General features: G+C 43.9%; 2 protein-coding genes and 1 pseudogene across 13 annotated transcripts in view; 1 reads left to right on the top strand and 2 right to left on the bottom strand.

Annotated features, from left to right (window-relative positions):
- Window positions 1–19156, top strand: part of LOC134483285 (uncharacterized) — a 37371-nt gene extending 18215 nt beyond the window's left edge. For 2 of the 7 annotated variants that reach the window (XM_087601469.1, XM_087601467.1), the window contains 6 exons: window positions 2695–2853; window positions 15656–15815; window positions 16995–17138; window positions 17770–17936; window positions 18656–18761; window positions 18879–19156. In XM_087601469.1, coding sequence (XP_087457595.1) covers window positions 15805–15815; window positions 16995–17138; window positions 17770–17936; window positions 18656–18720 — 387 coding nt within the window. In that variant the 5' untranslated portion in view covers window positions 2695–2853; window positions 15656–15804 and the 3' untranslated portion in view covers window positions 18721–18761; window positions 18879–19156. Of the gene's footprint in view, window positions 1–2694; window positions 2854–5665; window positions 5813–13746; window positions 13845–14469; window positions 14623–15655; window positions 15816–16994; window positions 17139–17769; window positions 17937–18655; window positions 18762–18878 lie in introns of those variants that run through there. The other 5 variants (XM_087601470.1, XM_087601468.1, XM_087601472.1 and 2 more) reach the window with 4 other exon arrangements.
- LOC134483189 (disks large homolog 5-like) overlaps window positions 1–27960 on the bottom strand; it is a 45228-nt gene that overhangs the window by 6798 nt on the left and 10470 nt on the right. For 2 of the 6 annotated variants that reach the window (XM_087601474.1, XM_087601476.1), the window contains one exon: window positions 23706–23872. In XM_087601474.1, the coding sequence (XP_087457600.1) occupies window positions 23706–23787 (82 nt within the window). In that variant the 5' untranslated portion in view covers window positions 23788–23872. Of the gene's footprint in view, window positions 1–18197; window positions 18312–23705; window positions 23900–27960 lie in introns of all 6 variants that reach the window. The other 4 variants (XM_087601478.1, XM_087601479.1, XM_087601477.1 and 1 more) reach the window with 4 other exon arrangements.
- Window positions 24941–26227, bottom strand: LOC147997887 (zinc finger CCCH-type antiviral protein 1 pseudogene; annotated as a pseudogene).

The following is a 27960-nucleotide window of genomic DNA, read 5'->3' as shown; positions in this document are numbered from 1 at the left end:
CCTTTGTAAGACTACCTGTTGGAAAGTAGAAGCAGCTTTATTTGAGCTCAAAGTGAACCTGACGAGCAGCGTAGAGAACAAGATGGGGTAATTGAGAACCTGTCTAAAACCAGCACAGAAACCCACCCTCCATTCAAAGCATCATCTACCAATTCTTGAATTTTTACCATTCTCTGCCAACCAGTCTTTCATTCAGGAAAGGTAGAAAAGAACTGGAAATGATCTTTGTATTCTAAGGACCTCGATCTGTCTTTCCTTAGGTCCACGTTAAGAACAAATGAAATGGGAATCACCATCTGAACAACTAATTATCACCTACTCAGCATTTGTAGCCTAATACTGTGCCTATGGCAATCTCAAGCTTCCCTGAGTGTTGCTGCCCCAGCAAGAAGAATGAAGAACTGAGGTCAAACCCCAGTGAACCTTTCAAGGGGTTAGAAGAAAGCCATCAGAGATACTGCACTTCTTTGTCCTTAGATTAAATCAAGATGATACAACGTGAATCTATTGGGCTATTCAACCATACATCTTCCTCACAACCCCACCTATCTGAGTTCATTGCTTGGCAGAATTCATGCCCCACCATCCTAGATATTTCTTGATTCATTGCTGCCAAGGGCCAGGTTTCCTGAGTTTTGTTTTTTATAGAATTGGGTGTAGTCAATCATAGTTGTCCTCTGTAAGAAATGACAAATATCTATAATAACTGACCACACTGGACTTGTGTATACAAGTACAGTAGTGGAAAATTCAGCATAACTGAGGAGTGGGAAATCACCACTGTGTCCTGGCCTTTCTCTGCCCATATCACAGCTCACAGGCAGCTGGGGCAAACCTTGAGTTCCTCTGTAGAAACAGAGTGATGTTGAATGGACACTGAGCAGGCAGAGCAACACAGCTGAGGCAACTCAATTCCAGCAACAAATGCATTATTTGTTTCCCATCTTAACAGCTCCCTTTGAGGACTTGTCCCCACACCTAGCTTAAACACAGCAATTTTCATACATGCCCGCCTGCTATTTCATATTGTTGCTGTAATACGCCTCCACATCATAGATTCCAAAAAAGAAAGAAAATAAACCTGACACTGAGAAGGGTGATGCGTGTCAACATCTAGTGTGTTGGGGGCCCAGGTACGGTCACAAATAACCAGGACACAGGGGATGCAGAGCAAAGGCAGATGCAACTGCATGCAGCTGCAAGCTTATTAACCCTTATATAGGCATGAATATGCATTACCTCACTTTCCCTTTTGGCAAGATATAATAAGATCGTTATTCCCATGATACCAGGAACGACTGAGGCAAGACTAGGCAAAGAAGTGAGACTAAGCAAAGGCTTCTCCTTAAAATATCTGTATAGCAAATCACCCCTCTTCCTAGTATCACAATATACTTGTCATAACCCAGAGAGCATGAGAGCCGCTTCCACAAAAAACGGACACAGTACAGCATAGAGTAAGGTAAAGTGAGAAAAACATTTCCTTCTCAAGGGCAGCATTGCAGCCCCTGCTTGCATCTCTCAGCCGTCTTTCCTTGATCCTGTCTGGGAAGTGTCTCTCAGTGACTCCTCAATTTCACTCTTTGTCCTTTTGTTTTAAAAGTAACACTTTCTATAACATAGCTAAATGTCCTTGAAGGGGTTTAATCATGCAAAAAGAAAGCAATATAATATATAATGTATGCAACCTTTAATGAGTGTATCTATTTTCTTAGGGGTATTTTTCAGATACCTTCCCAGATCTGGATTTAAATTTGGTAATTGTTATCTGGAATATATATTGGTTATATATTCCAGTTTTCTGGCGTAAAGTCCTCGGGAGTAAGAACTAATGATTTTGGAATTTGCTCGGTGTCTATTGTTATGTCCCTCATTTCATTTCTGATTTTTAAGTCATGTATTGTCTCTCTTGTGCATTGTTAGTTTGAGGAAGGGGTTGTCTCTCTTGTGGATCTTCTCAAAAAAAAAAGAGGAAGAAAAGAAAAAGACAGCTCTTGCTTTCCTTGACTTTGTATTTTTCTCTTTGTTTCTAAAGGCTTGATTTCAACCCTGAGTTTATTGCCCTTCATCAGATCCTACCAGACTGTCTATGGGATGAGGCTTTGCCTCCTCTTGGTAACAGCAGCATGGAATAAATGAAGCTTCTGCTGATCTCTGTTGTGGTGTTGCACATCACAATCTCACCGAAAACCATGCATAGCCTGGTTTTAGGCTCTATTAAAGCAGCCCACTAATTCAGTGTTCCCTGCAAGGTGCCATGGAACAGTAGTAACGTAATTATGCATGCACATCGACAGGTTTCTCCACGGTCTTCTGGGTCATCTGATAATAATTTATAGTGAGTTCATGGATGAACACACACACAAACATACACACACACTTTAATGACATGGTGCATATTCTTTGCACACCAAAAATAAAGTGAGCGTTACTGAAAATGCACCAATAATGGAATCGATGGAGGGAGCTGTGGGGAAGCTGGGGCTTAGAGTTACTTAAAAGACCAGATGCAGATTCGCAGATTCTCCTTCTATTGGAGGAGAAACTTGATAGACAATGTGGTTCTTTATTTTCTTTCTCTAGAGCACACAGGACTAGGGTGGCAGCTAGGGCTTTGAGTGTATTTGGCAAGTACTGTAGCACTGAATTAAATCCTAGGGCTGGAACCCTGTTAATCATCTACAACAATTACAGGGCAGGCTAGATGACGACACTCAGCTGACAATGTGGACATCTCAAGACAGTCACTGGACAATGGCTGACACACTTGTCTGAAGACTGGAAATGTTTCTCGATCTTGGAGAGGAAAGAAGGACCCTCCAACTACACTGTCCGCTAAGGAAGTTTATTCAGGTGAGGGATGACAGGGACTGTTTTGTCTCATGTCACACATGACAGTAGAAAATATCCTAGGTATTGGATGCCGCTGTTAGTATTAACAGAACAAAGCACATAGTGTTGGGAAGATTAATAAATTATGAGTAGGATTAGAAAACCCCAAGCCTCTTCCAGGTTCTAGGAGAGCAAAAAAAAAAAAAAAATACCACGAAATACGGCATTAATGTGATAGTTTGGTTAAATCTAGTTACTAGTTTCTATTGTGGTACCTATTGTCAGTGCCTGCGCCGACAGTGTGTGAATATCGGGTGTAGGTTTGTGGGGTTGAAAGAAAAAACGTACACGGGTCACCCCTTTTTAGCGAGTGCCACCAAGGCTTTACTGAGATCTCCTTATATACCAGAGGCAAAAGCAGTGGAAAAACAACAAGGTAGGTGAAAATCCCCAACCAGGAAATTAGGACAAGTCTGTGAGGTGAAAGTTCCAGCCCAATCAGGGGCATAAACAGCTTCTTAAAAACAAGAAGCAGGAAAGCTCAGTGGGGAGGAAGGGTTCCATGGAAAATCCCAGCCCCAAATCAGGGGCTAAGAGCAGCTGTCAAAGGTGTAAACAATTTCTTGCTATAGCAGGCTGAAAGGCTCAGGGTGGGGGGAGGGAAACACCAAGGTAGAGCCCAACAGGAGCCTTCACTGGTGGCTCTAATGTTTCACTTTCCTCTGCCAACTGGCCTCCACACTGTTTCTAGGACCATAATGATTTCAAGTCTTCCTCCTAAGGAATTTTGTGGCAACCATTGAATGCTAAGCACAAGGCTTCATGGGTGTTCCCCTAACACACACCCATGTTGCAATCTTCCATGCAGGCTATTTCTTGATGTGATTTCAAGCACCTGTACATAATAAGACAGGAGAACATTTTGACTGCATATTCAAACTCGTATTATTTCTCAGGAATTTTTAATGGCTAATATTGGTGAAGAAGGATAATTTGAGTTAGGATGAGACATTTTTTGGGCAGGATTTGGAAGGAAACATTCATTTAGATGCATAGGAATTACTAAGGTTTTTATAATCAACCCTTGAGGAAAATTTGGCTTCGGAAGCAGGAGGTGCTCAGTGGCTCTGCCCCGGGAAAGTCTCCTGGTAAGGCCACCTCAGCTTATGCTCAGTACAGGGAGAACATTAGCAGAGAGGCAAAGTCTGCTCCCCACGACATCAGCTGTCACTTCTTGGACATTCTATTGTCTCCTAGAGAGTTCTTGGCGTCCTGTGCTATGTCACCAATGTTGTAGTGACAACCAGTGCCCTAGATTGTCTCAGTCCGAGTCTGGCAGATACATCCTAAGACATGTTTTGCAGTCTTAGAAGTGTTTTGGGAGGGGGGATGTCGATTGTGGAGAGACTAGGGTGAAGGAGTCTGACCTTTCATCTCAAAGAAATGATGGACATAGAAAGTGGTTCTGGGGAATGTGGAGTAAGTTCTGGGCAGTGTCTTTTGAGCATCTGTGGAGGCGGGGGGAGGGATGGTTGGGGTCCTGCAAGCTTAAGCTGCCTTTCTAGCAATTGGCCATAACAACTGGAGCATCTGCAAAGGAATTGAATTTCCATGAATATCACAATTCCTGAAAGTCATGGATTTCAGAACATTAATTTTCCCATCCCCAAAGAAAGGATATGGTAAGGCCAATGCTACTATTCTGTGAACTTCTGGCCTTTACTTTTAAAGTGGATTGGTGGCTTGTTTTTTGTTTGTTTATTTATTTATTTAGTTGGTAATATTATTTATTGCCAAAGTCAAACATCTGGGTTACATCCTGGGACCCACATGACAGAAGGAGAGAAATGGCTCCTGAAAGTTGTTTGGTCATGTGCTGCACACACACACACACACACACACACACACACACACACACTCACACACACACACTCACACACACACAGACACTCACACTCATACACACACAAACTTTTACGCAATAGTAATTTTTCTTAGAGTCTGATATAATTGGTTCTAATACAAAGACAGCCTGAGTGTAGTTACTATATAATTAAATAGTACTCATGCTCTCAGGCAAAGAGTTTAAAGTTTATAGGTACCTAATAAACTCGCATTGGGACATATAAAGAACATTTAAATGTTCAGCAGAAATACAAAGAACAACTAATTTAATTTGTTAAAAGTGAAAGCTTATACAATTCTGAAGGTTTTTATGCTGGTTTTATTATACATGTAATTATGAAAAGAAAACATACATACTTGATCAATGAAATGAGGAAGATTGATTTAATGAACAGAAAAATGGATGGTACTTCAAAATTTCCATGATTACATATTAACTATTTAATTCCCTCCACAATAGCAAGAAACGGACATTATTATTTATGCGACATTACAGATACATAAACCGAGAAAATATTGTTTGGCCTGATTTTCTGAGTTTTTTAAAGGTTTAGTTAATTGACAGAGCTGTGCTTTAAAATTAGGGTCCATATTCTTCTGTTTTAAATGTGTGACACTTTTCTCTTTTTTTCTCCATCTTTATTAAATGGGTATTTCTTATTTACATTTCAATTGTTATTACCTTTCTGGGTTTCCAGGCAAACATCCCCCTAACCCCCCCTCCCCTTCTCTATTGGTGTTCCCTCCCCATCCTCCTCCCATTACCGTCCTCCCCCCAACAATCCCTTTCACTGGGGGTTCACTCTTGGCAAGACCAAGGGCTTCCCTTTTATTTCTAGTGGGTGCTGCTCTCCCTGCTCCGTGGGAAGTGGATGGGGGGAAGGCCCGGGCCTGAGGTGAGTTGGAACTGGGGTAGAAAGGCATAGGTCCTCCTAGGTGAGAATGCCAAACCACCACTGCTGCTGCAGCCACCATGGAGAAGCCCTTGTTCCTGCTGCAGGGAGGAGAGTCTGGTGGCCACAAGATGGCTGAAGCGGAGCTGAGAGTGGACAGTTTCATCACCCGCCTGCTGGAGGTATGAGGATATCGTCCGGGAAAAATTGTGCAGATGACTGGAGCAGAAGTCCAAGGGCTGTGTATCACGTCTCGTGAAATATTTCTTAGCCAGCCAACAGCTGTGAACACAGGTTTCTTTTGGAGAGCAGGCCTGTGCAGGCCCAGAACCTAGGTGGGACAGTTCAAGCTACCCTTTTTCCATGGCCAATCTCAGATCATATTCAGAAAGTATTTCTTGGGCTAAAGAGATGGCTTAGTGGTTAAGAGCACTGACAGCTCTTCCAGAGGTCCTGAGTTCAAATCCCAGCAACCACATGGTGGCTCACAACCATCTGTAATGAGATCTGATGCCCTCTTCTGGTGTGTCTGAAGACAGTCACGGTGTACTTGTATATAATAAATGAATAAATAAATCTTTAAAAAAAAAAGAGTATTTCTTCCAGGTTTTGGATTTCCAATTTATGGAATTGAACTAACTTAGTGATGGTGGAAGTGACACAGAGAGTTAAAGTACAGAAGGAATAATCCAGAATGTCCACCAACAGTTGCTGTCACACCAGGGCTTTTAAAAGCTCAGTTGCTAGAGAAGCAATGTAGTCTTTGGTTATTCTCAAGCTTAGGTCTTCTAGTCATTATAAGCTGACCATGACACAAAAAGAGTCATCTATATCAAAATAGAGAATAGTAACTAGATTCACACCACACTATCACATTACTACTGTATTTGAGGTTCTCATTTAATATCTAAGAACCCGGAAGAGGCCTGGGTCTTGCTACACATACTTATAATTTATGTCCCCACTGTCAGCTGAGATTCTTCATGCAGCCTGGGGTCAAGGAGGTCATCCCACAAAGCACAAAACACCCATCTCAGATAAACATGTATGGTTTATTGAATCCAAAACATCCAAGAATTTCAGGACACAATTAAATGTTGAAACCTAAGGATAATAGATAGAGAAGAGAATTAAGATTTCTAGTTCATAGATCCAGTAAACATCTTCAACAAATCATAGCAGCAAACTTCCATAAGGTAAAGAAAGAAAAGGCCATAAAGGTACAACAAGCCTACAGAACATCAAACTAATTGTACCAGAAAAATTCCTCCATTCACATAATAATTAAAACGCTAAAAGCACAGATCAAGAAAGAACATTAAAAGGGGTAAGGTATAAATATCTAGTAACAAATAAATTCAGACGTATCTGAATTACACCAGACTTCTCAACAGAGATTCTAAAAGTCAGAAAATCTTGGGCAGATGTAATGCAGACACAGGCCCCTATATCCAGCATAACCCTCCATCACCATAAAAGGAAGAACCAGGATATTTCATGAGAAAACCAAATTTAAACAATTCTTTTCTGTAAGAAAGCACAACAGAGGCTAATAGGAGGAAAACTCCAAGACAATGAACTAAACTATAACCAAGAAAAACCAAGACATTAATCTTCTCTCAATAATTTATAAAAAGATAAGCACACAAACATAATTTCACCTATAACCAGAAAAAGAAGAGAAAGCAGCAATCGTTGGATTTAATATCTGACCAGATCTTCTTTCCCTAATCCCTAAGCTCCCAGGGGCCAAACTGCCAGCCAAAGTGTATGCAAGGATGCTCCATGGTTCAAGGTGAGGCCTATTGCCCCACCAAATGCAGATCCTAGAGGTGTGAGGTGGGGATGGATATGTGTGGGTGCAGGAGCACTGTCACATAGGCAAAGCTGAGCAGAAATGGGATGTAAGGTTTGATGAGGGGAGTGTGGAAAGCAGGACAACAGTTGAAACGTAAATAAATAAAATAACCGATTAATAAAAAATAGCGAAAAATAAAATTTCAAGTAAAAAGGTAAATGAAAATTAAACCAAACCAACCAAACAAACAAACAAAAACCCCTGTAGTGTATTGGCCTAATGCTGCTTGTATTTTAATGCTAATTTGTTGAACTCAACACTGGTTAACCCTGAAAAACTGACCCTGCTCCCAGTTAACTGTGATTATAAAGAAGCCAACAGCCAACAGCTGCACAGCAGAGAGATGGGGGAGGGGAGCTTTGAGGGCTTTGCTAGAGAGGATCATGAGGAGGGAAGAAGGAGGAAGAAGCTGCCAGAGAATAAAGGAAGAACATGTGTGATGGAGAGGAGAGAGGAAGAGGACAGCAGCCATGGTTAACGGAGAGGAGCGCCTGGTCCTGAGGGCTGTCCAAGGGGAACAAAGAGCAGCCAAGATGCTACACAGTCAGTAAGAGCAGCTCTCAGGCGAGCAGAGATCAGCAGAGACCCCAGACCAACAAGCTACGCAAGCATAACTCCATCCAAACTCCCTCTCAATATCCCGTGTCCTCCGTGGGCCTGGCCTCAGCGTGTGTCCTATGTCAGCACATGTGTCTGTCTCAGCTGACATCACTCTGTCCATCAGCACGAGTCCAAGGAAACAGTGAGAAACTACACAGCCCACCAGAAGGGTTTTTGCTGTGGTTCTATGAAGTCCCAACAAATGCAGCTCAACTACAGAATGCAAGGCAGACCAATGCATGTGTGTTCTTAGTGCAGAACCCTTCATCACGTGTCCTTTCACATGTGTGCTTTAGCAGAACATCCTTTTACCTGTGTCTGCCTCAGTGAAACGTTCCTTCACACATCTGCCTTAGCCTTTCACCTGTGTCCACTTCAGGGAACCACTCCTTCAGGTGTAGAATTTCTCTAGATTAGCAAACCGCATACAGAACATTCAGAACAAAACAAGGTGTGTGGTCAGCATGTCCTTGAGCCAAGTCCCTTCTCCTCGTCAGTGACAGCAGGCGTGTTACAGCAACAATATGAAATGGCTGGCAGGCATGGAACAAAATGGCAAAGGTATTCTGGGGGATGTCACACCGTACCAGCCAGCAGCTCAACTGAATTTTTAAGTTTTGATGGTACAAGTGAATATACTTGACCTTCAAACGCTGAGAGAGCCCATCATAATATGAACTATATAATCTGGGCCAAGACCGCCTCTAGGGCAAAGGCCCTCAGCCTGGGGGTCGTGACCCACACGGGGTCTCCTATCAGATAGTTAACACTACAATAAAGATTCATTACAGTAGCAAATTTACAGTTGTGAAGTAGCGACAAAATAATTTGTAGTTGGGGGTCACCACAGCTTGAGGAACTGTTCTAAAGGGTTGAGGCCATAGGAAGGTTGAGAAACACTGCTCTAGGAAATTATGTTTTCTTTCTCTTTCATATTTTTCAGACAGAATCTCAAACTGTAGCTGAGATTGGCTTGCCTTGGAACACGTGTGTAGTTCCTGCTGGCATCAGACTTATGGCAATTCTCCTGCTTCAGCCTCCTACTCAGGAGCCTACCAGGGTGAGATCACAACCACGTAATGGGATTGCTGTTCTTGGTTGTCAACTTGAGTGTACCTGGAATTAACTAATGCCAAATGGCTTGACGCCCTGTGAGGGGGATCTCTCTCTCTCTCTCTCTCTCTCTCTCTCTCTCTCTCTCTCTCTCTCTCTCCCCCCCCCCTCTCTCTCTCCTTCCTTCTTTCTGTTTTCCTCTCTTCAACCCCCTCCTCTTGGTCCTCCTCCTCTTCTTTGGTTTTTTTGAGACAGGGTTTCCCTGTGTAGCTCTGGCTGTCCTAGAATTCATATTGTAGACCAGGCTGGCCTTGAACTCAGAGATCCACCTGCCTCTACCTCCTGGATGCTGAGGCTAAAGGCATTAGCACCATTGGATTTTTTTTTCTTAATTAAATTTTCTGAAGCAAGAAGACCTACTTGTAATCCAAATCTTGGAGATCAGAAGATAAATCTTTAATTCAGATCTTTTGAGATGGAAAGGCCCACCTCTAATCTGGACCACACCTTCTTTTTTCTTTTTATTTTTTTTTCATCTTTATTAACTTGAGTATTTCTTATTTACATTTCGATTGTTATTCCCCTTCCCGATTTCCAGGCCAACATCCCTCAACCCTTTCCCCTCCCCTTCTATTTGGGTGATCCCCTCCTCATCCTTCCCCGATAAGCGCCCTCCCCCCAACAATCATGATCACTGGGGGTTCAGTCTTGGCAGGACCAAGGGTTTCCCTTTCCGCTGGTGTTCTTACTAGGCTATTCATTGCTACGTATGCAGTTGGAGTCCAGGGTCAGTCCATGTATAGTCTTTGGGTAGTGGCTTAGTCCCTGGAAGCTCTGGTTGGTTGGAATTCTTGTTCATATGGGGTCTCAACCCCCTTCAAGCTCTTCCAGTCCTTTCTCTGATTACATCAACGGGGGCCCAGTTCTCAGTTCAGTGGTTTAATGATGGCATTCGGCTACGTATTTGCTGTATTCTGGCTGTGTCTCTCAGGAGAGATCTACATCCAGTTCCTGTCGGCTTGCACTTCTTTGCTTCATCCATCTTACCTAATATCTGTATAGGTATGGGCCACATGTGGGGCAGGCTCTGAATGGATGTTCCTTCTGCCTCTGTTCTAAACTTTGCCTCCCTATTCCCTGCCAAGGGTATTCTTGTTCCCCTTTTAAAGAAGGAGTGAAGCATCTGCATTTTGGTCATCCTTCTTGATTTTCATGTGTTCTGTGCATCTAGGGTAATTCGAGCATTTGGGCTAATATCCACTTATCAATGAGTGCATACCATGTGTGTTTTCCTGTGATTGGGTTACCTCACACAGGATGATATTTTCTAGTTCCATCCATTTCCCTATGAATTTCATAAAGTCATTGTTTTTGATAGCTGATTAATATACATTGTGTAGACGTACCACATTTTCTGTATCCATTCCTTTCTTTAAGGGCATCTGGGTTCTTTCCAGCTTCTGGCTATTATAAATAAGGCTGCTATGAACATAGTGGAGCATGTGTCTTTGTTATATGTTGGGGCATCTTTTGGGTATATGCCCAAGAGAGGTATAGCTGGATCCTCAGGTAGTTCAATGTCCAATTTTCTGAGGAATCTCCAGACTGATTTCCAGAATGGTTGTACCAGTCTGCAATCCCACCAACAATGGAGGAGTGTTCCTCTTTCTCTACATCCTCTCCAGCATTTGCTGTCACCTGAGTTTTTGATCTTAGCCATTCTGACTGGTGTGAGGTGAAATCTAAGGGTTGTTTTGATTTGCATTTCCCTTGTGACTAAAGATGTTGAGCATTTCTTTTGGTGTTTCTCAGCCATTCGGCATTCCTCAGCTGTGAATTCTTTGTTTAGCTCTGAGCTCCATTTTTTAAATAGGGTTATTTGTCTCCCTGCGGTCTAACTTCTTGAGTTCGGTGTATATTTTGGATATAAGCCCTCTATCTGTTGTAGGATTGATAAAGATCTTTACCCAATCCGTTGGTTGTTGTTTAGACCACACCTTCTGCTGGCAGCTCATATCAAGGACATGGAAGAAGGAAGTTTGCTTTATTAATTTGCCTACTTCTTCAGGATTCCTGCATGTACTGAAGAGCAGCTGAAATATCCAGCCTTATGGACAAAACCGTTGGGGTCCAGGAGTTGCCCCATAAACCACACAAACTCTGACCTCACTTAGAGAGGGATGGTTTTTTGAATGCCCACCCTAAGACTGATCATCAGAGACGTAGCTGAGAATTTGTCAGGCTAGGACCCTGGACATTTTTCTATGTCAGTTTATAAAGCCTAAAACTGTGAGCTCATAGGCAGGTGCTGGAAGGGCTGTCTGTTTGTCAGCCCTGACTCAAGCCATTTTAGACAACAAAGGTTCATACTGACTTTTTATCTGTTTAAAGATTTATTTATTTATATATAAGTACACTGTAGCTGTCTGCAGACACACCAGAAGAGGGCATCAGGTCTCATTACAGATGGTTGTGAGCCACCACGTGGTTGCTGGGATTTGAACTCAGGACCTCTGGAAGAGCAGTCAGTGCTCTTAACCATGGAGCCATCTCTGCAGCCCTCATATTGACCTTTAATTTTTTGGTCCTACATGAAGCTTATAATTATGAAATTTAAGATTAAGAAACCTGACAACATAAAGTATTTCCTTCCAGTATTTCGGGAATGGGTGGGTGGGGGAGCACCCTCGAGGAGGCTGGGGAAGGGGGTGGAATGCAGGGTTATTGTAGGGGAAACTGGAAAGGGGTTAACATTTGAAATCCAAATAAACAAAATAACCGATAAAAAAAAAACATACACAAGTTATGTGATCATTCCTGACCCTGCTGTGTTAAATTATTTTCAGACAACAATGATATGTGACATATTACAGCAAGAATATGAAGTATCTAGCCGGCATGGAACAAAATGGCTACAGCTATGCTAGGGGGATTGGCTTCAACAGGGGTAACTACTGCGTTTTAGACCTTCCATTCCTTGTTGAATTAGCTGTACCACAGCCTATAAGCCATTCTAATAAATTTTCTTTCTCTATATACAGAATCATTCTAGGAGGGATGATTGGTTATGCATTGTTAAATGCAATGCTGATCACGAAACCCCATCACTTCCACAGCAATATGCAAGTGTATGTAAGTTACTGAACAATTGAACAGAAATTAAAATTTACTGCATTTATTGCGTGTGTCAGCAGGCATAGGGAACACCTGGCTGCTTACATCTCTTGGTCTCTATAGAGTAGAGGGAGAACTGAAACCCACTGAGGAGGTCTCTTAAGCGAAGACCAAACTCCTTGCAGTGACACTGGATTCCAGGCTTGTTGTCCTCTTTAGGCCTCACTGTGGTCTATGTACACTCTATGCATTCTCCGCATGCAGGTTCACATGGACTGAATTCAGAAAGGTGGGGTTGGCAGAAAGATGCATGGTTAAATAGCCCACCAGGTTCACATTGTGTCAATGTGATTTAATCTAAGGACAAAGAAGTGGAGTTTCTCTGATGGCTTTCTTCTAAACCCTTGAAAGGATCACTGGGGTTTGACCTCAGTACTTCATACTTCTTGCTGGGTCAGCAAAACTCAAGGAAGCTTGAGATTGCCATAGGCACAGTATTATGCTGGATATACTGAGTAGATGATACTAAGATGTTCAGATGGTCATACCCATTTGCATGAGTTCTTAATGTGCACCTAAGGAAAGAGAGATCAAGGTCTTCAGAATAGGAAGATCATTTCCAGTTCTTTTCTACAATTCCAGTCTGAAAGACTGGTAGGGAGAGAATGGTAGATAATCAAGAATTCATAGATGATGCTTTGAAGGAAGTGTGGGTTTCTGTGCTGGTTTAGACAGGGTCTCAAGTATCCCATGTTGCCCTCTTCCTAGCTGGCCAGGTTCACTTTGAGCTCAGATAAACCTGCTTCTACTTTCCAGTAGACAGTCTTACAAGAGGGGCCTCCAGGGACTGTGAGGACAGCATTAGCCTTTGACAGTTGAGGTGTGTAACCCACAACTATAGTTTTAGCCACGTTTTCCCATGTCTACCAGCTATTTCAGATTGTTGCTGTCTATCGCTGACAATCACGGACACAGAAAAATAACCTGATAGAGAGCAAGGACATGGTGATCACATCCTTTCCTGTTCTGTATGTTCTGGATGAGGCTTGTTAAAATTCCAATATTGCAGAAAGCTTTATATAGGACCCATCACATTAAGCATCACTGTGCACTGTTCTATCTAAAATGGCCTAATCAGAACTGACCACCAGATCACACTTCCTGCAATCCTCATATGAGAAGCTTGAGCTTTTTGTTTTGACTTTTTCTTTCTTTCTTATTTTTTGCTGTATAAGTTGAGAGGAAGATATTTGGGGCCATGGATCTGCCCCCAAAATCTGGGGTATGGATCTGATCAATCAGTGTTAGTGTGTGCACTCAATACAGTATCCATTTTTTACTGTGACAGATGCTTTTGTGTTTGTGGGGAAGCCCATGACCCAGAGCACAAGTGCTGGGTCCTTGCTCTATCCACGTAGTGATATGTATAGCCTCGTCCTACACCTTTATCTGCACCCCCTATATCTCTTGACTATTTTATTTTTCTGATAGAAGCTCAGCTTCTGATAGAAGGCCTGTCAGCAGTGCTCCTTTGGCGACATTGGCGCAGAGATGAGAACCCCACAAGCAGCATGAGGTTCCCTTCATTGGTGGGTCCAATATTGCACTTTCCTCTGCCAACTGGTCTCCACACTGTTCCTAGCACCGTAAAGACTTCAACTCTTTCAACTAAGGAATTTTCTGGCAATTGTCAATTGCTAAGCACATGACTTCATGAGTGTTCCCCTAACACACGCCCATGTTGTAACCTACCATGCAGACTATTTCTTGATGTGATATAAAGCACCCGTACATAATGAGACAAGAGAACTTTTGACTGCATATTCAAACTGGTGTGAAATCTCAGGAAGGTTTAATGGCTAACATTGGTGAATGAAGACAATTTGAGTTAGGATGAGACATTTTGGGGCAAGATATGGAAGGAACCATTCATTTAGATGCATAAGAATTACTAAGGTTTTATAATCAAGCCTTGAGGAAAATTTGGCTTTGGAAGCAGGAGATGCTCAGTGGCTCTGCCCCAGGAAAGTCTCCTGGAAAGGGCACCTCTGCTTATGCTCAGTACAGGGAGAACATTAGCAGGGAGGCAAAGTCTGCTCTCCATGACATCTGCTGTCCCTTCTTGGACATTCTATTGTCTCCTAGAGAGTTCTGGCATCCTCTGTGATGTCACCAGTGTTGTAGTGACAACCAGTGCCCTAGTTTCTCTCAGTCTGAGTCTGGCGGTTACAAGCTAAGACATGTTTTCCCGTCTTCGCAAGCATTTTGGGAAGGGGAACGTCGATTCTGGAGAGACTAAAGTGAAGGAGTCTAGCCTTTCGTCTCAAAGTAATGATGGACAAAGACAGCACTTCTGGGGAATGTTGAGTAAGTTCTGGGTAGTGTATTTTGAGCTTCCTGCCAGGGGGGCTGCAGGCTTAAGCTGACCTTTCTAGCAATGGGCCACAACAACTGGAGCATCTGAAAAGAAATTGAATTTCCATGAATATCACAATTCCTGAAAGTCAGGATTTCAGAACTTTAGTTTCCCCATCCCCACTGGGAGGATATGGTAAGGCCAATGCTATTATTCTGTGAACTTCTGGTCCTTACTTTTACAGTGCATTTGTTATGTTACATTGTATAATAACACCATCAGGAGTCATGGAGGGTCCACCTTTTCTGAGTTTAGACAGGGCAGCAATGTACTTCACTATCATTGCTTCTTTAAATACAGTGGATATCTGACAGTAGGAACAGGGGGAGAATTGTGCTCCAGGCAATAACCTTATGTTCTTCGACCTCCTCTGATTTCTTCTAACTGGCAGGGTCATCGTTAGCTTTATATATTAGAGGTTGTGTGTTACAAACATGTTTCTAAAATACCAAAAGTATTTGGAACATGTGGACCAAGATTCATCCTGTAACCTATTGGAACTTCTCGGGCATTTGGTATTTCAAATAGGGAAACTGATAAGTCTGTTGAACATGTCCTCCATGGAAATGTGTTTTTAATCCAAAGTTGTTGGCCTAGAGTATCAGGGTAGGACATCTGAGTGTCTCCAGTCACTCAAGTCTTGTGGATGGTGAATTTATCATCTGAGTTCTGAAACCACAGGGGTGAGGGTCCTGAAACCAAGCTGTACCCTGTTCAGCTGATGATAATCCTGGAGAAGCCATCTCCGTGGTCCATGTAAGCACCTGATGTCCGGAATAGGGAACACCTGGATGCTTACATCTCTTGGTCTCTATAGAGTAGTGGGAGAACTGAGATCCACTGAGGAGGCCTCTTAAGCATAGACCAATCGCCTAGCAGTGACACTGGGTTCCAGGCTTGTTCTCCTGTTTAGGCCTAACTGTGGTCTATGTACACTCTATGCATTCTCCCCATGCAGGTTCACTTGTGTTCTTCTACCTACAGACGCTGGGAGAGAAACATCATCCCCTGGCACTGAACTAAGCGAGAATCAGGCCAAGAAGGAAAAGGAGAAGCTGATTAAAGAGCTGCAGCTCATTACCGAGGAGAGAAATGACCTGAGAGATCGCCTGAGGTTTCTGACAGAGAGATCCATGAAGAACAGGTATGAATCGCTCCAAATGCTCTTGTTTCATTCCTGGGTCTGCAAGGTCACCTTCTTCTTATCCTATTAAGGTTTTGGGTTCTAGAAAGCTGTGCCTCCCTAACCACCCTGTGCTAAACCTCACCTCCCATATAGAGGAGATTCAGAACCTTGACCCTTCCTGAGGAGCAAGATGGAAAATGGACTCATCTGCTTAATTTATTGAAAAGCAGATCTTGTGGTCTGAATGAAGAATTCAGGGATAAAGTCAGGGAGAGTGAGTGTCTAGTGTGCATTTGCAAAGCCCTTGACAGATGGTGGCTTTGCAAGATTGTAATTGCAGTGAGTTTATGGTGAGTCTCTGTACTTGCTAGGCAGGGGACTGAGTGCTGGAAGATCCAGGCAGCAGCCCGAGGGGCCTGTTCCCAAACTGTTCATCTCAATGCTTGACTAGAAGGTCTCAGGCTCAGGCCTGTTTGTTATTGTCTGTGTGTCTTGCACTCTGAGACAGCAATGGTGCATGCATTTCTCCTGGTTCTCACAGTACTCTCTGTTTCCATATTTGTTTTTCTCTTTCTCTGATTCTGTTAACTTTTCTCTTTTTTTTGTGGGTGTGTCTCAGTCTGTGAGTCTGTGTGTGCATACATCCAAATGCATATGCACAACTTTTATATGTTTATATTTCCCTCCACACATGGAATATAGGGGTCTATGTCTTGGCCTGAGTATTTACCTGTAACACTTTCATGGTCATGTGAATGCTTTGTTCTGGGAGCCCCACTGTCAACAGTACAGTTCTTTGCCTATGTGGCCACGATTGTCTGTACATTTGTATTCCTTGTGCAGATTATAATTTTGTGTTGATATGTGGTCTCTTGTCAAAACAGGAGAAAAGAAATCACAGGTTTCTGGGTGTGTTGGGGTCGGGGAGCATGGAGAGGTGTGGCCTAGGCTCTTGATAGCTCAACTGGCTTGACTGCAGATTTCCTCTTGATTGAACAAAGGGAGCCAGGGAAGCCTCCATCTGGATGCCGAGATTCTGGTGTCCTGGACGCAGAAAAACACGTTTCTGAAGCTGAAGAATATCCAATATGTAGAATTCAGAAGGTGTCCTTCCAGGACTGGGGTAGTACAGGACCCACCCTGAGCTCATATATTCCTAAATGCTGATGTTCATTGTATTCTATCATTTGGGGCCAGGCCACACTTCAGGCCAAATCCATATTATGAAGACCTGGAGAGAATGGAGGAGGCGGTCATGTCAATTCTGCACAACTTAGAGACGGAGAACACTGAGATCCATGAGAACAGCCATAAGCTGAAGAAGGAGATTACCTTCTCTAGGTAAGTCCTGGTCAGAAAGCCTATCACCTGTGGAATGGCCATTTCTGACTTTCTTTGTTCTGGATTGGACGGTCTTCAGCTCTGGTTCTATCTCTTGTGCTGTTTACACATCAGTGTGCCAGGGTCATTAGGACTCAGTTTTCAGTTCCACAAAAGACTGTTACTCATCCCAGGATTGTCTAGGCATCTTCAGAAGGCTCTAGATAGAACAGCACTGATTGAAGTCAGCAGGTTATTAGGCTGACCTGGACCTATGGTGTCATACCAGGTTTTACAAAACTCAGTGTGTGGACCACATGGTTAGCATGACCTTCTCTTGGTTCTACTGACCTCCTTTGAGGGTGTTTGCCCACTACTAATTGATGTTGCCCCCATGCATTGGGCTTTCATGGATAGTTGTAGATCCATGTTCTTTTTGAGAGATGTGGACACTAATTGGTGCTCGGGCCAAACAAACAATTTATTCTTCCCGGAATTTACTCTTTGTGGTTTGTGCAGCAGCCTTATATGTATCGAAATGAATTCTGTTAAGTCTTCATGGGTATCTGGGTCCTGGTGGAGTTAGTGGCACTCGGGAGTGGGAATGGGAGAAAGGGGCAGCATGATCTTACTATGCAGACTGTATTTCCAGAAACCTGCTCAGCCAGCTCCTGATGGAGAACACATGTATGAAGAAGTTGGTCCCACTGAAGCAGGAGAGCAAGGAGGTACATCTTGATTGTGCACTGAACCAGAAAAATTTGGTTGACTTCAACAAGAAAGATAAAGACCAGCAACGTCCAGACCCAGCATCATCTGGTAGGGTTGAGCAGCTGTGTTAGCTTAAAAATATCTGATAAAGTTTGCCAATTTGATACATCTTTGCTCTCTCCTACCACCTTTCTAATTTACACTCACAACCAGCCAACCACCTCATGTAATGGAATTGTTCATTGCTCTGCCTATGCACAAGTATTCTGGGAAGCCAACCACTTTTCAGAAACTGAATTATTGTGCAAGCATATTTTGCTGCTCTTTTTGAAGCTGCAGTATAGAAATGGTGACAGATTAATAACATACCTCATTATTGCATATCCACGTGATAGATTGGATGCTCTGTAGAGTTTTGAACAAGTTCTTGGTTCTTTGACAAATGACACTCTGTGGTCATGTGACTTCTTGTGTGGGAAGCACCTTTTCGGGATAAGAACAAAGTGCAAATGTCAAATTAGAACTTGTCATTGGTTTTAACCTTGGTGACATATGGACATCTACTTTCTTCCTGCAACCCAATGAGGTTCCTTCCATTGCCCTGTTCTTGGTTTGCACTGGTATAAGTCTGGGTCCCATATTGGCAGCCCATATTACTTTGAGGCTCTCTGGAGATTTTGCCCTTCCCAAAGAGTAGCAACAATGATATCAGTTAAAAGGTCCATGTTGACTGTCCAATAGAACTGAGATGGTAGAAGGCAGCCTTCCGACAGCTGCCTTGCATTTCACCACCAAATAGTGTCTGAAAAACTGCCTTCCTCTCCCAGGTCTCAGAAAGTGCAAGAGAGCTGGAATTGGACACACAGCAGTAAGAGAGCTTCCTGAAGAATAAGTTGCTTTCTCAGGAGTCCCTGATGACAAACATCCTGAATGGTAACAAATTTTTTGGATGAGTATTCTTCCTCAGAGTTAATTTGTCATTGCTTAGAGACCCTAAATTTATATAACACTAAGCCAGCCAAACTGATTGAGGTCTTACTTTCTTCTCAGAAAAAAGCACCTGAGAGACAACTTGGGGGACCGCCTTTCATTATGTGTGCAAGAGGAGAAACAGCAATACATCTGTGCTTCCAAATGTTCGTTAAGATTGTGGTGTTTAGAAATATTTTTGTTATGATTTTAATTGAAATTTTCTTTTTGTTGTTTCATATTTATATGTTCTTGTTACTGTTTTTATCTTTTCAAATATTTTTAAATATTTTAATTTATTTGTTTTAATCCTGTTTTGTTGTAAAAATGAATTCCTTATGAATAAAAATTGAATTCTATCTCTTGACTCTTAAGACCATCATTCTTATTCAAGGGTTCTGTCCCCTCCTGTGGACTTAGAACTGACAGGTGGAGATGGATCTCTGCATGTTCCATGGATCCTGGGCTAATAAGTGAATTCAAAGTCACCAAGGGGTACCCAGTGTGACAGTGTCTTTTGTGTGGAAAATGTGGCTGTTTCTCGGACACACACTTTATGAAGTAATCACTGACATGCTTTACCCAATTGTTAGGGTCCATGTGGTTCTTCTGAGAGAGTAGCAGATGCTCTATCCTGTGAGTCATCACCACAGCTCCTGCAGGTGCTTTTGTCCTTCCACATCATGTACTGTATTAGGTGGACAGGATCACCTCCAATCAAATAGAGAGATCTCAGGAGATGTGTATTCACAGGAAATTTACTGAGCTGTGCATGCTCAATGTGTTAGCTTGCCAGCCATCCCTACAGGGCTCTGGTGTTCCCACTCCTCATTGTGGGTCAGGATCATCCTCCAGCACCACTTAGTGTCCATATTAGAGCAGATCTTTCACCTACTATCAATGATGACCATATGTATTCTGCACATCTGATAAAATACAGAATAGAAATTAGCTTCCTGTTGGCCAGATTGGCATAATGAGTTTTTTGATTGTTAGCATGAAAATTATTTTAATCTAAGCAGTTTAGGGAAGAACCTCAAGAGCATCCATAGTGAATGCAGCCTGCAGCTGTGAACACAGGTTTCTGTTGGAGAGCAGGCCTGTGCAAGCCCAGAACCTAGGTGGGACAGTTCAAGCTACCCTTTTTCCATGGCCAATCTGGGATCATATTGAGAATGTATTTTTTCCAGGTGACTGATTTCCAATTTATGGAATTGAACTAAATTACTGAGAGTGGAGGTGACTCAGAGAGTTAAAGTACAAAAGGACCAATCCAGAATGTCCACAAATGCTGGCTGTCACACCAGGGCTTTTAAAAGCTCAGCAGCTAGAGAAGCAATGTAGTATTTGGTTATTCTCATGCTTAGGTCTTCTTCTCATTATAAGCTGACCATGACACAAAAAGAGTCATCTGTGTCACAATAGAAGCTAGTTGTAACTAGATTCACCCCCACACTATCACATCACTACCGTATTTGAGGTTCTCAGTTACTATCTAAGACCCTGGAGGAGGCCTGGGTCTTGCTACACAAACTCATAATTTATGTCTTCATGACACTGTGTGCCTTGTTCTGTTGATGCTACCATTGGCATACAATACCTTGGATACTTTGTGCTGACATCTGTGACATGAGACAATAGTTCATGCCATGCCTAACCTGCATAAACTGTCCTTAGAGTACGGTGTAGTCAGAGGGGCCTTTTTTTTCTCTCTGAATTTTCAAAATATTTCCAGTCTTCAGACAAGTCTTCAGCCATTGTCCAGTGCCTGTCTTGAGATGTCCACATTGTCTCCTGGGAGTATTCATCCAGCCTGCTCTGTAATTTTGTAGAAGATTAATAGGGTTCCAGCCCTAGGATTTAATTCAGTGTGATTGTACTTTCCAAACATGGTCAAAGCCCTACATTCCACCATAGCCTGTGTGCTTTAGAGAAAGAAAATAACGAACCACATTGCACTTGAAATTTCTCCTCCAACAAAAGGAGAGCCTGCATAGGGCCTTTAAGTAACTCTAAGTCCCAGCTTCTGCATAACTCCCTCCATCGACTCCATTATTGGTGTATTTTCATTACTGCTCACTTTATTTTTGGTGTGCAAAGAATGTGTACCATGTCAGTAAAGTGTGTGTGTGTGTGTGAGTGTGAGAGAGAGAGAGAGAGAGAGAGAGTGAGAGTGAGAGAGAGAGAGAGAGAGAGAGAGAGAGAGAGAGAGTTTGTGTTTGTTTGTGTTTCTGTGCAGGTGTTTGTGTATGTTCATCCATGAACTCACTATCAATTTTCATAAAATGACTTAGAAGACTGTAATGAAAACTGTCGAGGTGCATGCAGACATGTGTTACTAGTGTCCCACGGCACCTGGCAGGTAACACTGAAATGGTGGTCTACTATAATACAGCCTAAAAACAGGCTGTGGATGGTTTACACAGAGATTGTGACGTCATCACCACGAGAGAGCAGCAAAAGCTTCATTTATCACATGCTGCTGTTACCAAGATGAGGCAAAGCCTTATCCTACAGAGAGTCTGGTATGATTTGATGGCAGGAAATAAACTTAGTACTAAAATCTATTACAAACGAAGAGGATAATACAAAGAGTCATAGGAAGCAAGAGCTGTTTTTTGAGGAGATCCATAAGAGAAACAACCCCTTTCTGAAACGAAGTACACACCACAGTGTCAATACCTAAATTATCAAATCAGAAATGAAAAGGGGGATGAAGCAATAGACATGTGAGTGAATTCAACAATCATTAGGGCTTCTTCAGAGTCCTTTACTACAGAAAAGTGAAAAATCTATTTGATATTGGTAATTTTTCTACACAGATAACAAATACCAAGTTAAATCCAAATGTGGGATTTAACTCATAAGATTATTCTCATAAGAAAATAGATAGTATTTAAACGATGCCACTACAAAAATTAAAAAATATATATGAGGGCCACTAGGCTTTAATGCAGCCTTTCTACCAGAAGTTTAATGACGACCTAATAACAATAGTGCTTCAATTATTCCTCTGATTTGAAAGAGAAGGAACATTGTCAAACCCCTTCTCTGAGTTTCTCTTTTTACCTAGAATTCCTGAGTCTGTTGCTTCTTCCATTGTCACCCCATCAATAGAGCTGCAGGGCGAGTCTGTCCCGCCCCAGAGGGTATCTGCCAGCTGACAGGGCTGGGTTTTGCTCTGCTTGCCCCTGCTCCTGCCCCCGCCTCACACCTGCACTCTACCTCGCCTCAGACCCATCCCCCCTCCCAGTCCCACCACCGCCCTCGACTCAGACCCGTCCCAACCCCCGCCCCCAGCCTGCCCTTGCCCCTACCCTGCCCCCGCCCCGACCCCCCCCCCCACCGTCCTCTCCTTCGCCCCCCCCCCCCCCCCCCGGCCTCAGCCCTAGCCTTTGCTGCTTGCGTTGCTACCATTCCGTCTTCAACTCCCCTGTGGACCCCACCGCCACTGCTGCTACCTTCTCCCATTTCTTCAGCCCAAGACTTTTGAGATCCCGGCTTGCAGCGCTCTGCACTAGGAGGCTAACGGAGGTGAGGAGAGCCTAAGGGACAGACCCCAGGCCTGGCCCCAGAGACTTGTGTCTCCCCCCTCTCCCGAAGTGCTTTCCCGCAGTTCTCCATTCTGGGTTCAGTTTGTGGGGACCCCAGCAGGTGGCAGGCTTTGCTGATCCTCAGGTGTGAGTCTGGGACAGTGGTGGGACTTATGGTTGAGGGAAGTCTTTCAGGCAAATGCAGGCTTTTCTCAAACTCTTGGACCATCTGGTGCCCTCCCTGGGGTCACAGGACCTGTGGAAGTTGGGAAGCCACTTTTCGCTGTCCTGTGTGACTTTCCCTGCAGAGTGAGCTCTCCTGCAGGAGGTACTCTCACATGCTTCTTTAAAAGCACCTGCTCCTCAGATCCAGATCAGTTGTGAAAACAGGCTTCTCCCTGTCAGTGTGCCAGCTCCCCCTCCCAGCTCAGAGCTGCCACACCTAAGGAGCCTCCAGCCCCAGTACTGGTTGGGTCTCATGGAGGAGTTAGAGCAAAGTGCCCCTTCTGAGAAGTGACTCAGAACAGAAGGTTCCTACAACCCAATGAGGTCTCTTCCAGTTGCCCTGTTCTTGGTTTGCACTGGTATAATTCTGAGTCCCAGATTGGCAGCCCACATTGCTGTGAGGGTTGCAGGAGATTTTGCCCTGCCCACAGAACAGAAGGTTCAGAAGAAAGGCCAGTTTGGCACAATGAATTCTTTTGATAGATGGCAACAAAATTATCTTAATCTAAGCAGTTTAGGGAGGAACCTCAAGAGCATCCATAGTGAATGCAGCCTGCAGCTGTGAACACACGTTTCTTTTGGAGAGCAGGCCTGTGCAAGCCCAGGACCTAGGTGGGACAGTTCAAGCTGCCCTTTTTCCATGGCCAATCTGTGTTTGTATTGAGAAAGTATTTTTTTTCCAGTTGACTGATTTCCAACTTATGGAATGGAACTGACTTACTCAGAGTGGGGTTGACTTAGAGAGTTAAAGTACAGAAGGAATAATCCAGATGTCCACAAAAGCTTGCTGTCATACCAGGGCTTTTAAAAGCTCAGCAGCTAGAGAAGCAATGTAGTATTTGGTTATTCTCATGCTTAGGTCTAGTCATTCATTATAAGCTGACCATGACACAAAAAGAGTCATCTGTGTCACAATAGAAACTAGTTGTAACTAGACTTATACCACATTATCACATTATTACTATATTTGAGGTTCTCAGGTATGATCTTAGAAACTAGAAGAGGCCTGGTTCTTGCTACATATAGTCATATTCTATATCTTCACAGCACTGTGTGATTTGTTCTGTTAATGCTACCATTGGCATACAATACCTAGGATATTTTGTGCTGACATCTGTGACATGAGACAATAGTTCATGTCATCCCTTACCTGAATAAACTGTCCTTAGAGTACAGTGTAGTCGGAGGGGCCTTCTTTTCCTCTGAGATAGCAAAACATTTCCAGTCTTCATACAAGTCTGTCAGCCATTGTCCAGTGCCTGTCTTGAGATGTCCACATTGTCAGCTGAGAGTCTTCATCCAGCCTGCCCTGTAATTCTGTAGAACATTAATAGGGTTCCAGCCCTAGGAATTAATTCAGTGTTCTAGTACTTGCCAAATATGCTCAAAAACTAGTTTCCACCCTAGCTCTGTGTGCTATACAGAAAGAAAATAAAGAACCCCATTGCACTTGAAGATTAGCCTCCAACAGAAGGAGAGCCTGCACAGGGCCTTTAAATAACTCTAAGCCCCAGCTTCCCCACAACCCCGTCCATCGATTCCTTTATTGGTGTGTTTTCATTAATACTCACTTTCTTCTTTGTGTGGAAAGAATGTGCACCATGCCAGTAAAGTGTGTGTGTGCGTTTGTGTTTGTGCATGTTCATCCATGAACTCACTATAAATTTTCATAAAATCACTTAGAAGTCCCTAGTGAAAACTGTCGAGGTGCAGGCAGACTCATGTTACTACTGTCTCATGGCACCTTGCAGGGAGCACTGAAATCGTGGGCTACTTTAATACAGTCTAAAACGAGGCTGTGCATGGTTTTCAGTGAAATTGTGACGTCGTCCCCACTACAGAGAGCAGCAAAAGCTTCATGTATCACATGCTGCTGTTACCAAGGTGAGGCAAAGCCTCATCCCATAGAGAGTCTGGTAGGATTTGATGGCAGGAAATAAACTCAGAACTAAAATCAATCAATTACAAACAAAGAGAATGATACAAAGAGCCAAGCAAAGCAAGAGCTGGCTTTTTTTTTTTTTTTTTGAGAAGATCCACAAGACAGACAAACCACAGAGCCTATATCTAAAGTACCAAATCAGAAATGAAAAGGGGGATATAACAAAGGACACTGAGTGAATTCAACAATCATTAGGGCTTACTTCAGAGGCCTTTACTACAGAAAAGTGAAAAATCTATTTGATACTGGTGATTTTTCTAACAGATAACAAATACCAAGTTAAATACAGATCTGGGAAGGTAATGAATAATTCCCATAAGAAAATAGATACAGTCATTAAAGGCTGCCACTCCAAAAATTAAAAATAATAATAATCAGGGCCACATGGCTTTAATGCATCCTTTCTACCAGACTTTTAATGAAGACCCAATAACAATAGTGCTTCAATTATTCCACTGAATTGAAAGAGAAGGAACATTGCCAAACTCCTTCCCTGAGTTTCTACCTTTACCTAGAATTCCTGAGTCTGTTGCTTCTTCCATTGTCACCCCATCAATAGAACCATTTAAAATGGGATGTAATCGATGTCTGGAGCCTCATTCTTTCCCTTGACCTCCATGCGGTGTCCAGAAGGCATGCCTGTTCTCATGGACATGGACTCATCTCTTTTTGCTGCAGCAAGAAGAAAGCCAGCAGAGAGGGCAGGAGCTTACAAAGAATCAGTAGGATTTCTAGAAAAGAAGCCATCCAGATGTCCATTCTCAGAAAACCCCTGGCTTGCTCTCATGTGACTGGGTCCTCAGACACCAGCAGCCTTAGATGAGACCAAGGAAAGCTGTGCAGAGTCCTGGGTCCCCAGGTTCTTGACCTCCTGAGTGACAGCTGTAGACACGTCCTCCAGGGAATCCTTACAGCTGGTGACATCTGGACAAGGTGAACCAGATGCCAAAATGAGACATGGGAGAGAAATCCTAGGCTGTTTGGAAGGAATCAGTCTCTGCTATTGCTTCTGTCTCTGTGTGCCCTGCTGCTATGATGTTCATGAGGAGCTCTCATGCCAGTGGGTCTCCTCCTAATGTGTTTGTTGTTGCAGATGTCCTGGATGTTCTGGACCCCATCAGAACTCAGCCCGTGCTCAGTCACGGAGGTCAGCACCTTCCTGTCCATCAGGTCATGAGACCTGAGACAGTTGAGGTAACGGCAGTTGGCCTGGGTGAAGTGCTCACAGACTTGGACTCTCTTGCATGGCTGTGGCTTCAAGCACATCTGTTTGTGGCTGTCTCCTTTGTAGTAACTTTTGCAGGAGAAAAGCATCCCCCTGTACCAGGAAGAAGGCCGGCTCCTCTTGGTTAAGCCCAGAAAGCTCATGATTCTTCAGGACCTGGAAGCTCTGTTCCTAAAAACTTGGTGTGGATATTTGCAGAGGTTTCTCTGGGATTTTGCATAATGACTCTGTCCCAGAAGTTTGAGCTTGCAGAGGCTTGGGCAATCTGTAGCATGGTCCCTGGATGCACTTGAGATTGAAGCCACAGGCTTCAGTAGTAGCCGCCACCTACAGCGTGATCCCTGCCTGATCTCCAGTCTCCAATAGGAATAAGCAGTCTTGCCCAGCAGCTCATAGAGCTCTGCCTCTGGAGCCTGCTCCTACTCTGCAGTTCCTTTAAGGTCATGCATCCCCTGTGGGTCCACAGGATCTTGGTGATGAAACAGTCTGCCCCAGGATCCCCCATGGTGCACTATGGCTGCAGCTGCTCAGGCTTGTGAGCTGGACTCTGCTTCGTGGAGAAAGGAAACTGGAAAAGGGGATAACACATGAAATGGAAATGAAGAAAATAACCAGTAAAAATTAAAAGAATTAAAGTCATCATCTCAGGAGAATGAGTGGGAAGCCAGGTCCTTAAGCAGGCAGGTTCTCCACAACAATGCATGCTGGGTTCAAGACTGGACATGAGGTGCCCTGAGCTTGGGACTGCCAGGCTCCTACTGGGAAGAGAGCTTTCTTCTTCATTTCCGTAAGTCTCTCTAGTTTTCTTTTAAGGCTTTCATCTCATCATTGACTTTCCCAATGACCTTTTATGACAAGCCATTATGGTTAACAAGAATTAAGTAAGGGCTCATTGAGCTGTTGGTAGTTGGAGGTCTGGGGGAAGCCCTGGACAGAGAGATCTTGCCTGCCAGGGGTGGGATGTGCATGGTGGGAGGGACTAGTGGAGTGTCATTGGCCTCAGTATGCACAGGCTTGGGGCTGGTGCCTGGCTGCCTGGTGCGCCTCTGTGGCTACTTGGCCTGGGTCCCACCGCAGATGCCCATGGTGGTTGCTGGCCAGTTGTGCTTGCTCTCCCTGTCCTCGGGGCTTCTGGCGGGGCTGACCACAGCCTTGAACATGGACAACCATGGACAAAGTGGGCCGGAAATCGGAGGATCATGGGAGCATCTTCAACTTCCCCCTCCCCAAGCACTGGCAGTTGCAGCTGGAGGACAAGCCACTGTGAGTTTCCCCACATCCAGGCAGGTGTTCTGCACCACCAGGAGAGCAAGGGCAAGCACTGCTGCCACCAGTCCCACATGCGCAAGGCCTATTTGCTGACTGGCAGGGCTTCACTTTGCTCTGCCTGGCTCTGCTTTGCCTTGCTCTGCCCTGTGGGCTCTCACTTCTTTGGCCAAAGACTGTTGAGATCCCGGCTTGCCTCACCTTTCAATAGGCACCTCTGTGAAGTGAGGAGAACCAAAGGGACAGAAGGCTGGCCTGGCCCTGGAGACTTGTGTCTCCCCCTCCACCAAAGTGCTTTCCTCAGTTCTCCACTGTGGTTTTAGTTTGCAGGGATCCCAGCAGGTGGCAGGCTTTGCTGAGCCTCCCCTGTGAGAAGGGGACAGTGGTGGGACTTATGGTTGTGGGAAGTCTTTTAGGGAGATGCAGGCTTTCTCAAACTCTCCGACCATCCATCCAGTGCCCTCCCTGGTTCCCATTCCCTGTGTTTGTTGCGAAGTCACTTTTCGCTGTCCTGTGTGACTTTCTCTGCAGACTGGGCTCTCCTGCAGGAGATACTCTCACATGCTTCTTTAAAAGCCCCTGTTCCTCAGATCTAGATCAGCTGTGAAAACAGGCTTCTCCATGCCAGGGTGAGAGCTACCCCTCCCAGCTCAGAGCTGCAACACCATAGGATCCTCAGGCCCCAGTGCTGGGTGGGTCCCATGGAAGAGTTAGAGGAAAGCTTCCCTTCTGAGAAGTGACTTAACACAGAAGGTTCACAAGTGACAGTCAACCCCCAAGTATTTCTTCCAGGAGAAAGCACTCAGCTCTCCCCTTTAAACAGTTTAGGCTCCCACATGGCCCAGTTTTGTGATTGGGGAAGATTTTCTGGAGCTTAGTTGGCCAGTCAGAGTGGGGCTACATTCTTTTTTTTTTTTTTTTTCTTTATTAACTTGAGTATTTCTTATTTACATTTTGATTGTATGCTCTTTC

This window comes from Rattus norvegicus, unplaced genomic scaffold (genome assembly GCF_021556685.1).
Source record: "Rattus norvegicus strain SHRSP/BbbUtx unplaced genomic scaffold, alternate assembly SHRSP_T2T haplotype2-0000026, whole genome shotgun sequence".
Classification (NCBI taxonomy): Eukaryota; Metazoa; Chordata; class Mammalia; order Rodentia; family Muridae; genus Rattus; species Rattus norvegicus.
This window is presented reverse-complemented; position numbering and strand designations above follow the sequence as displayed.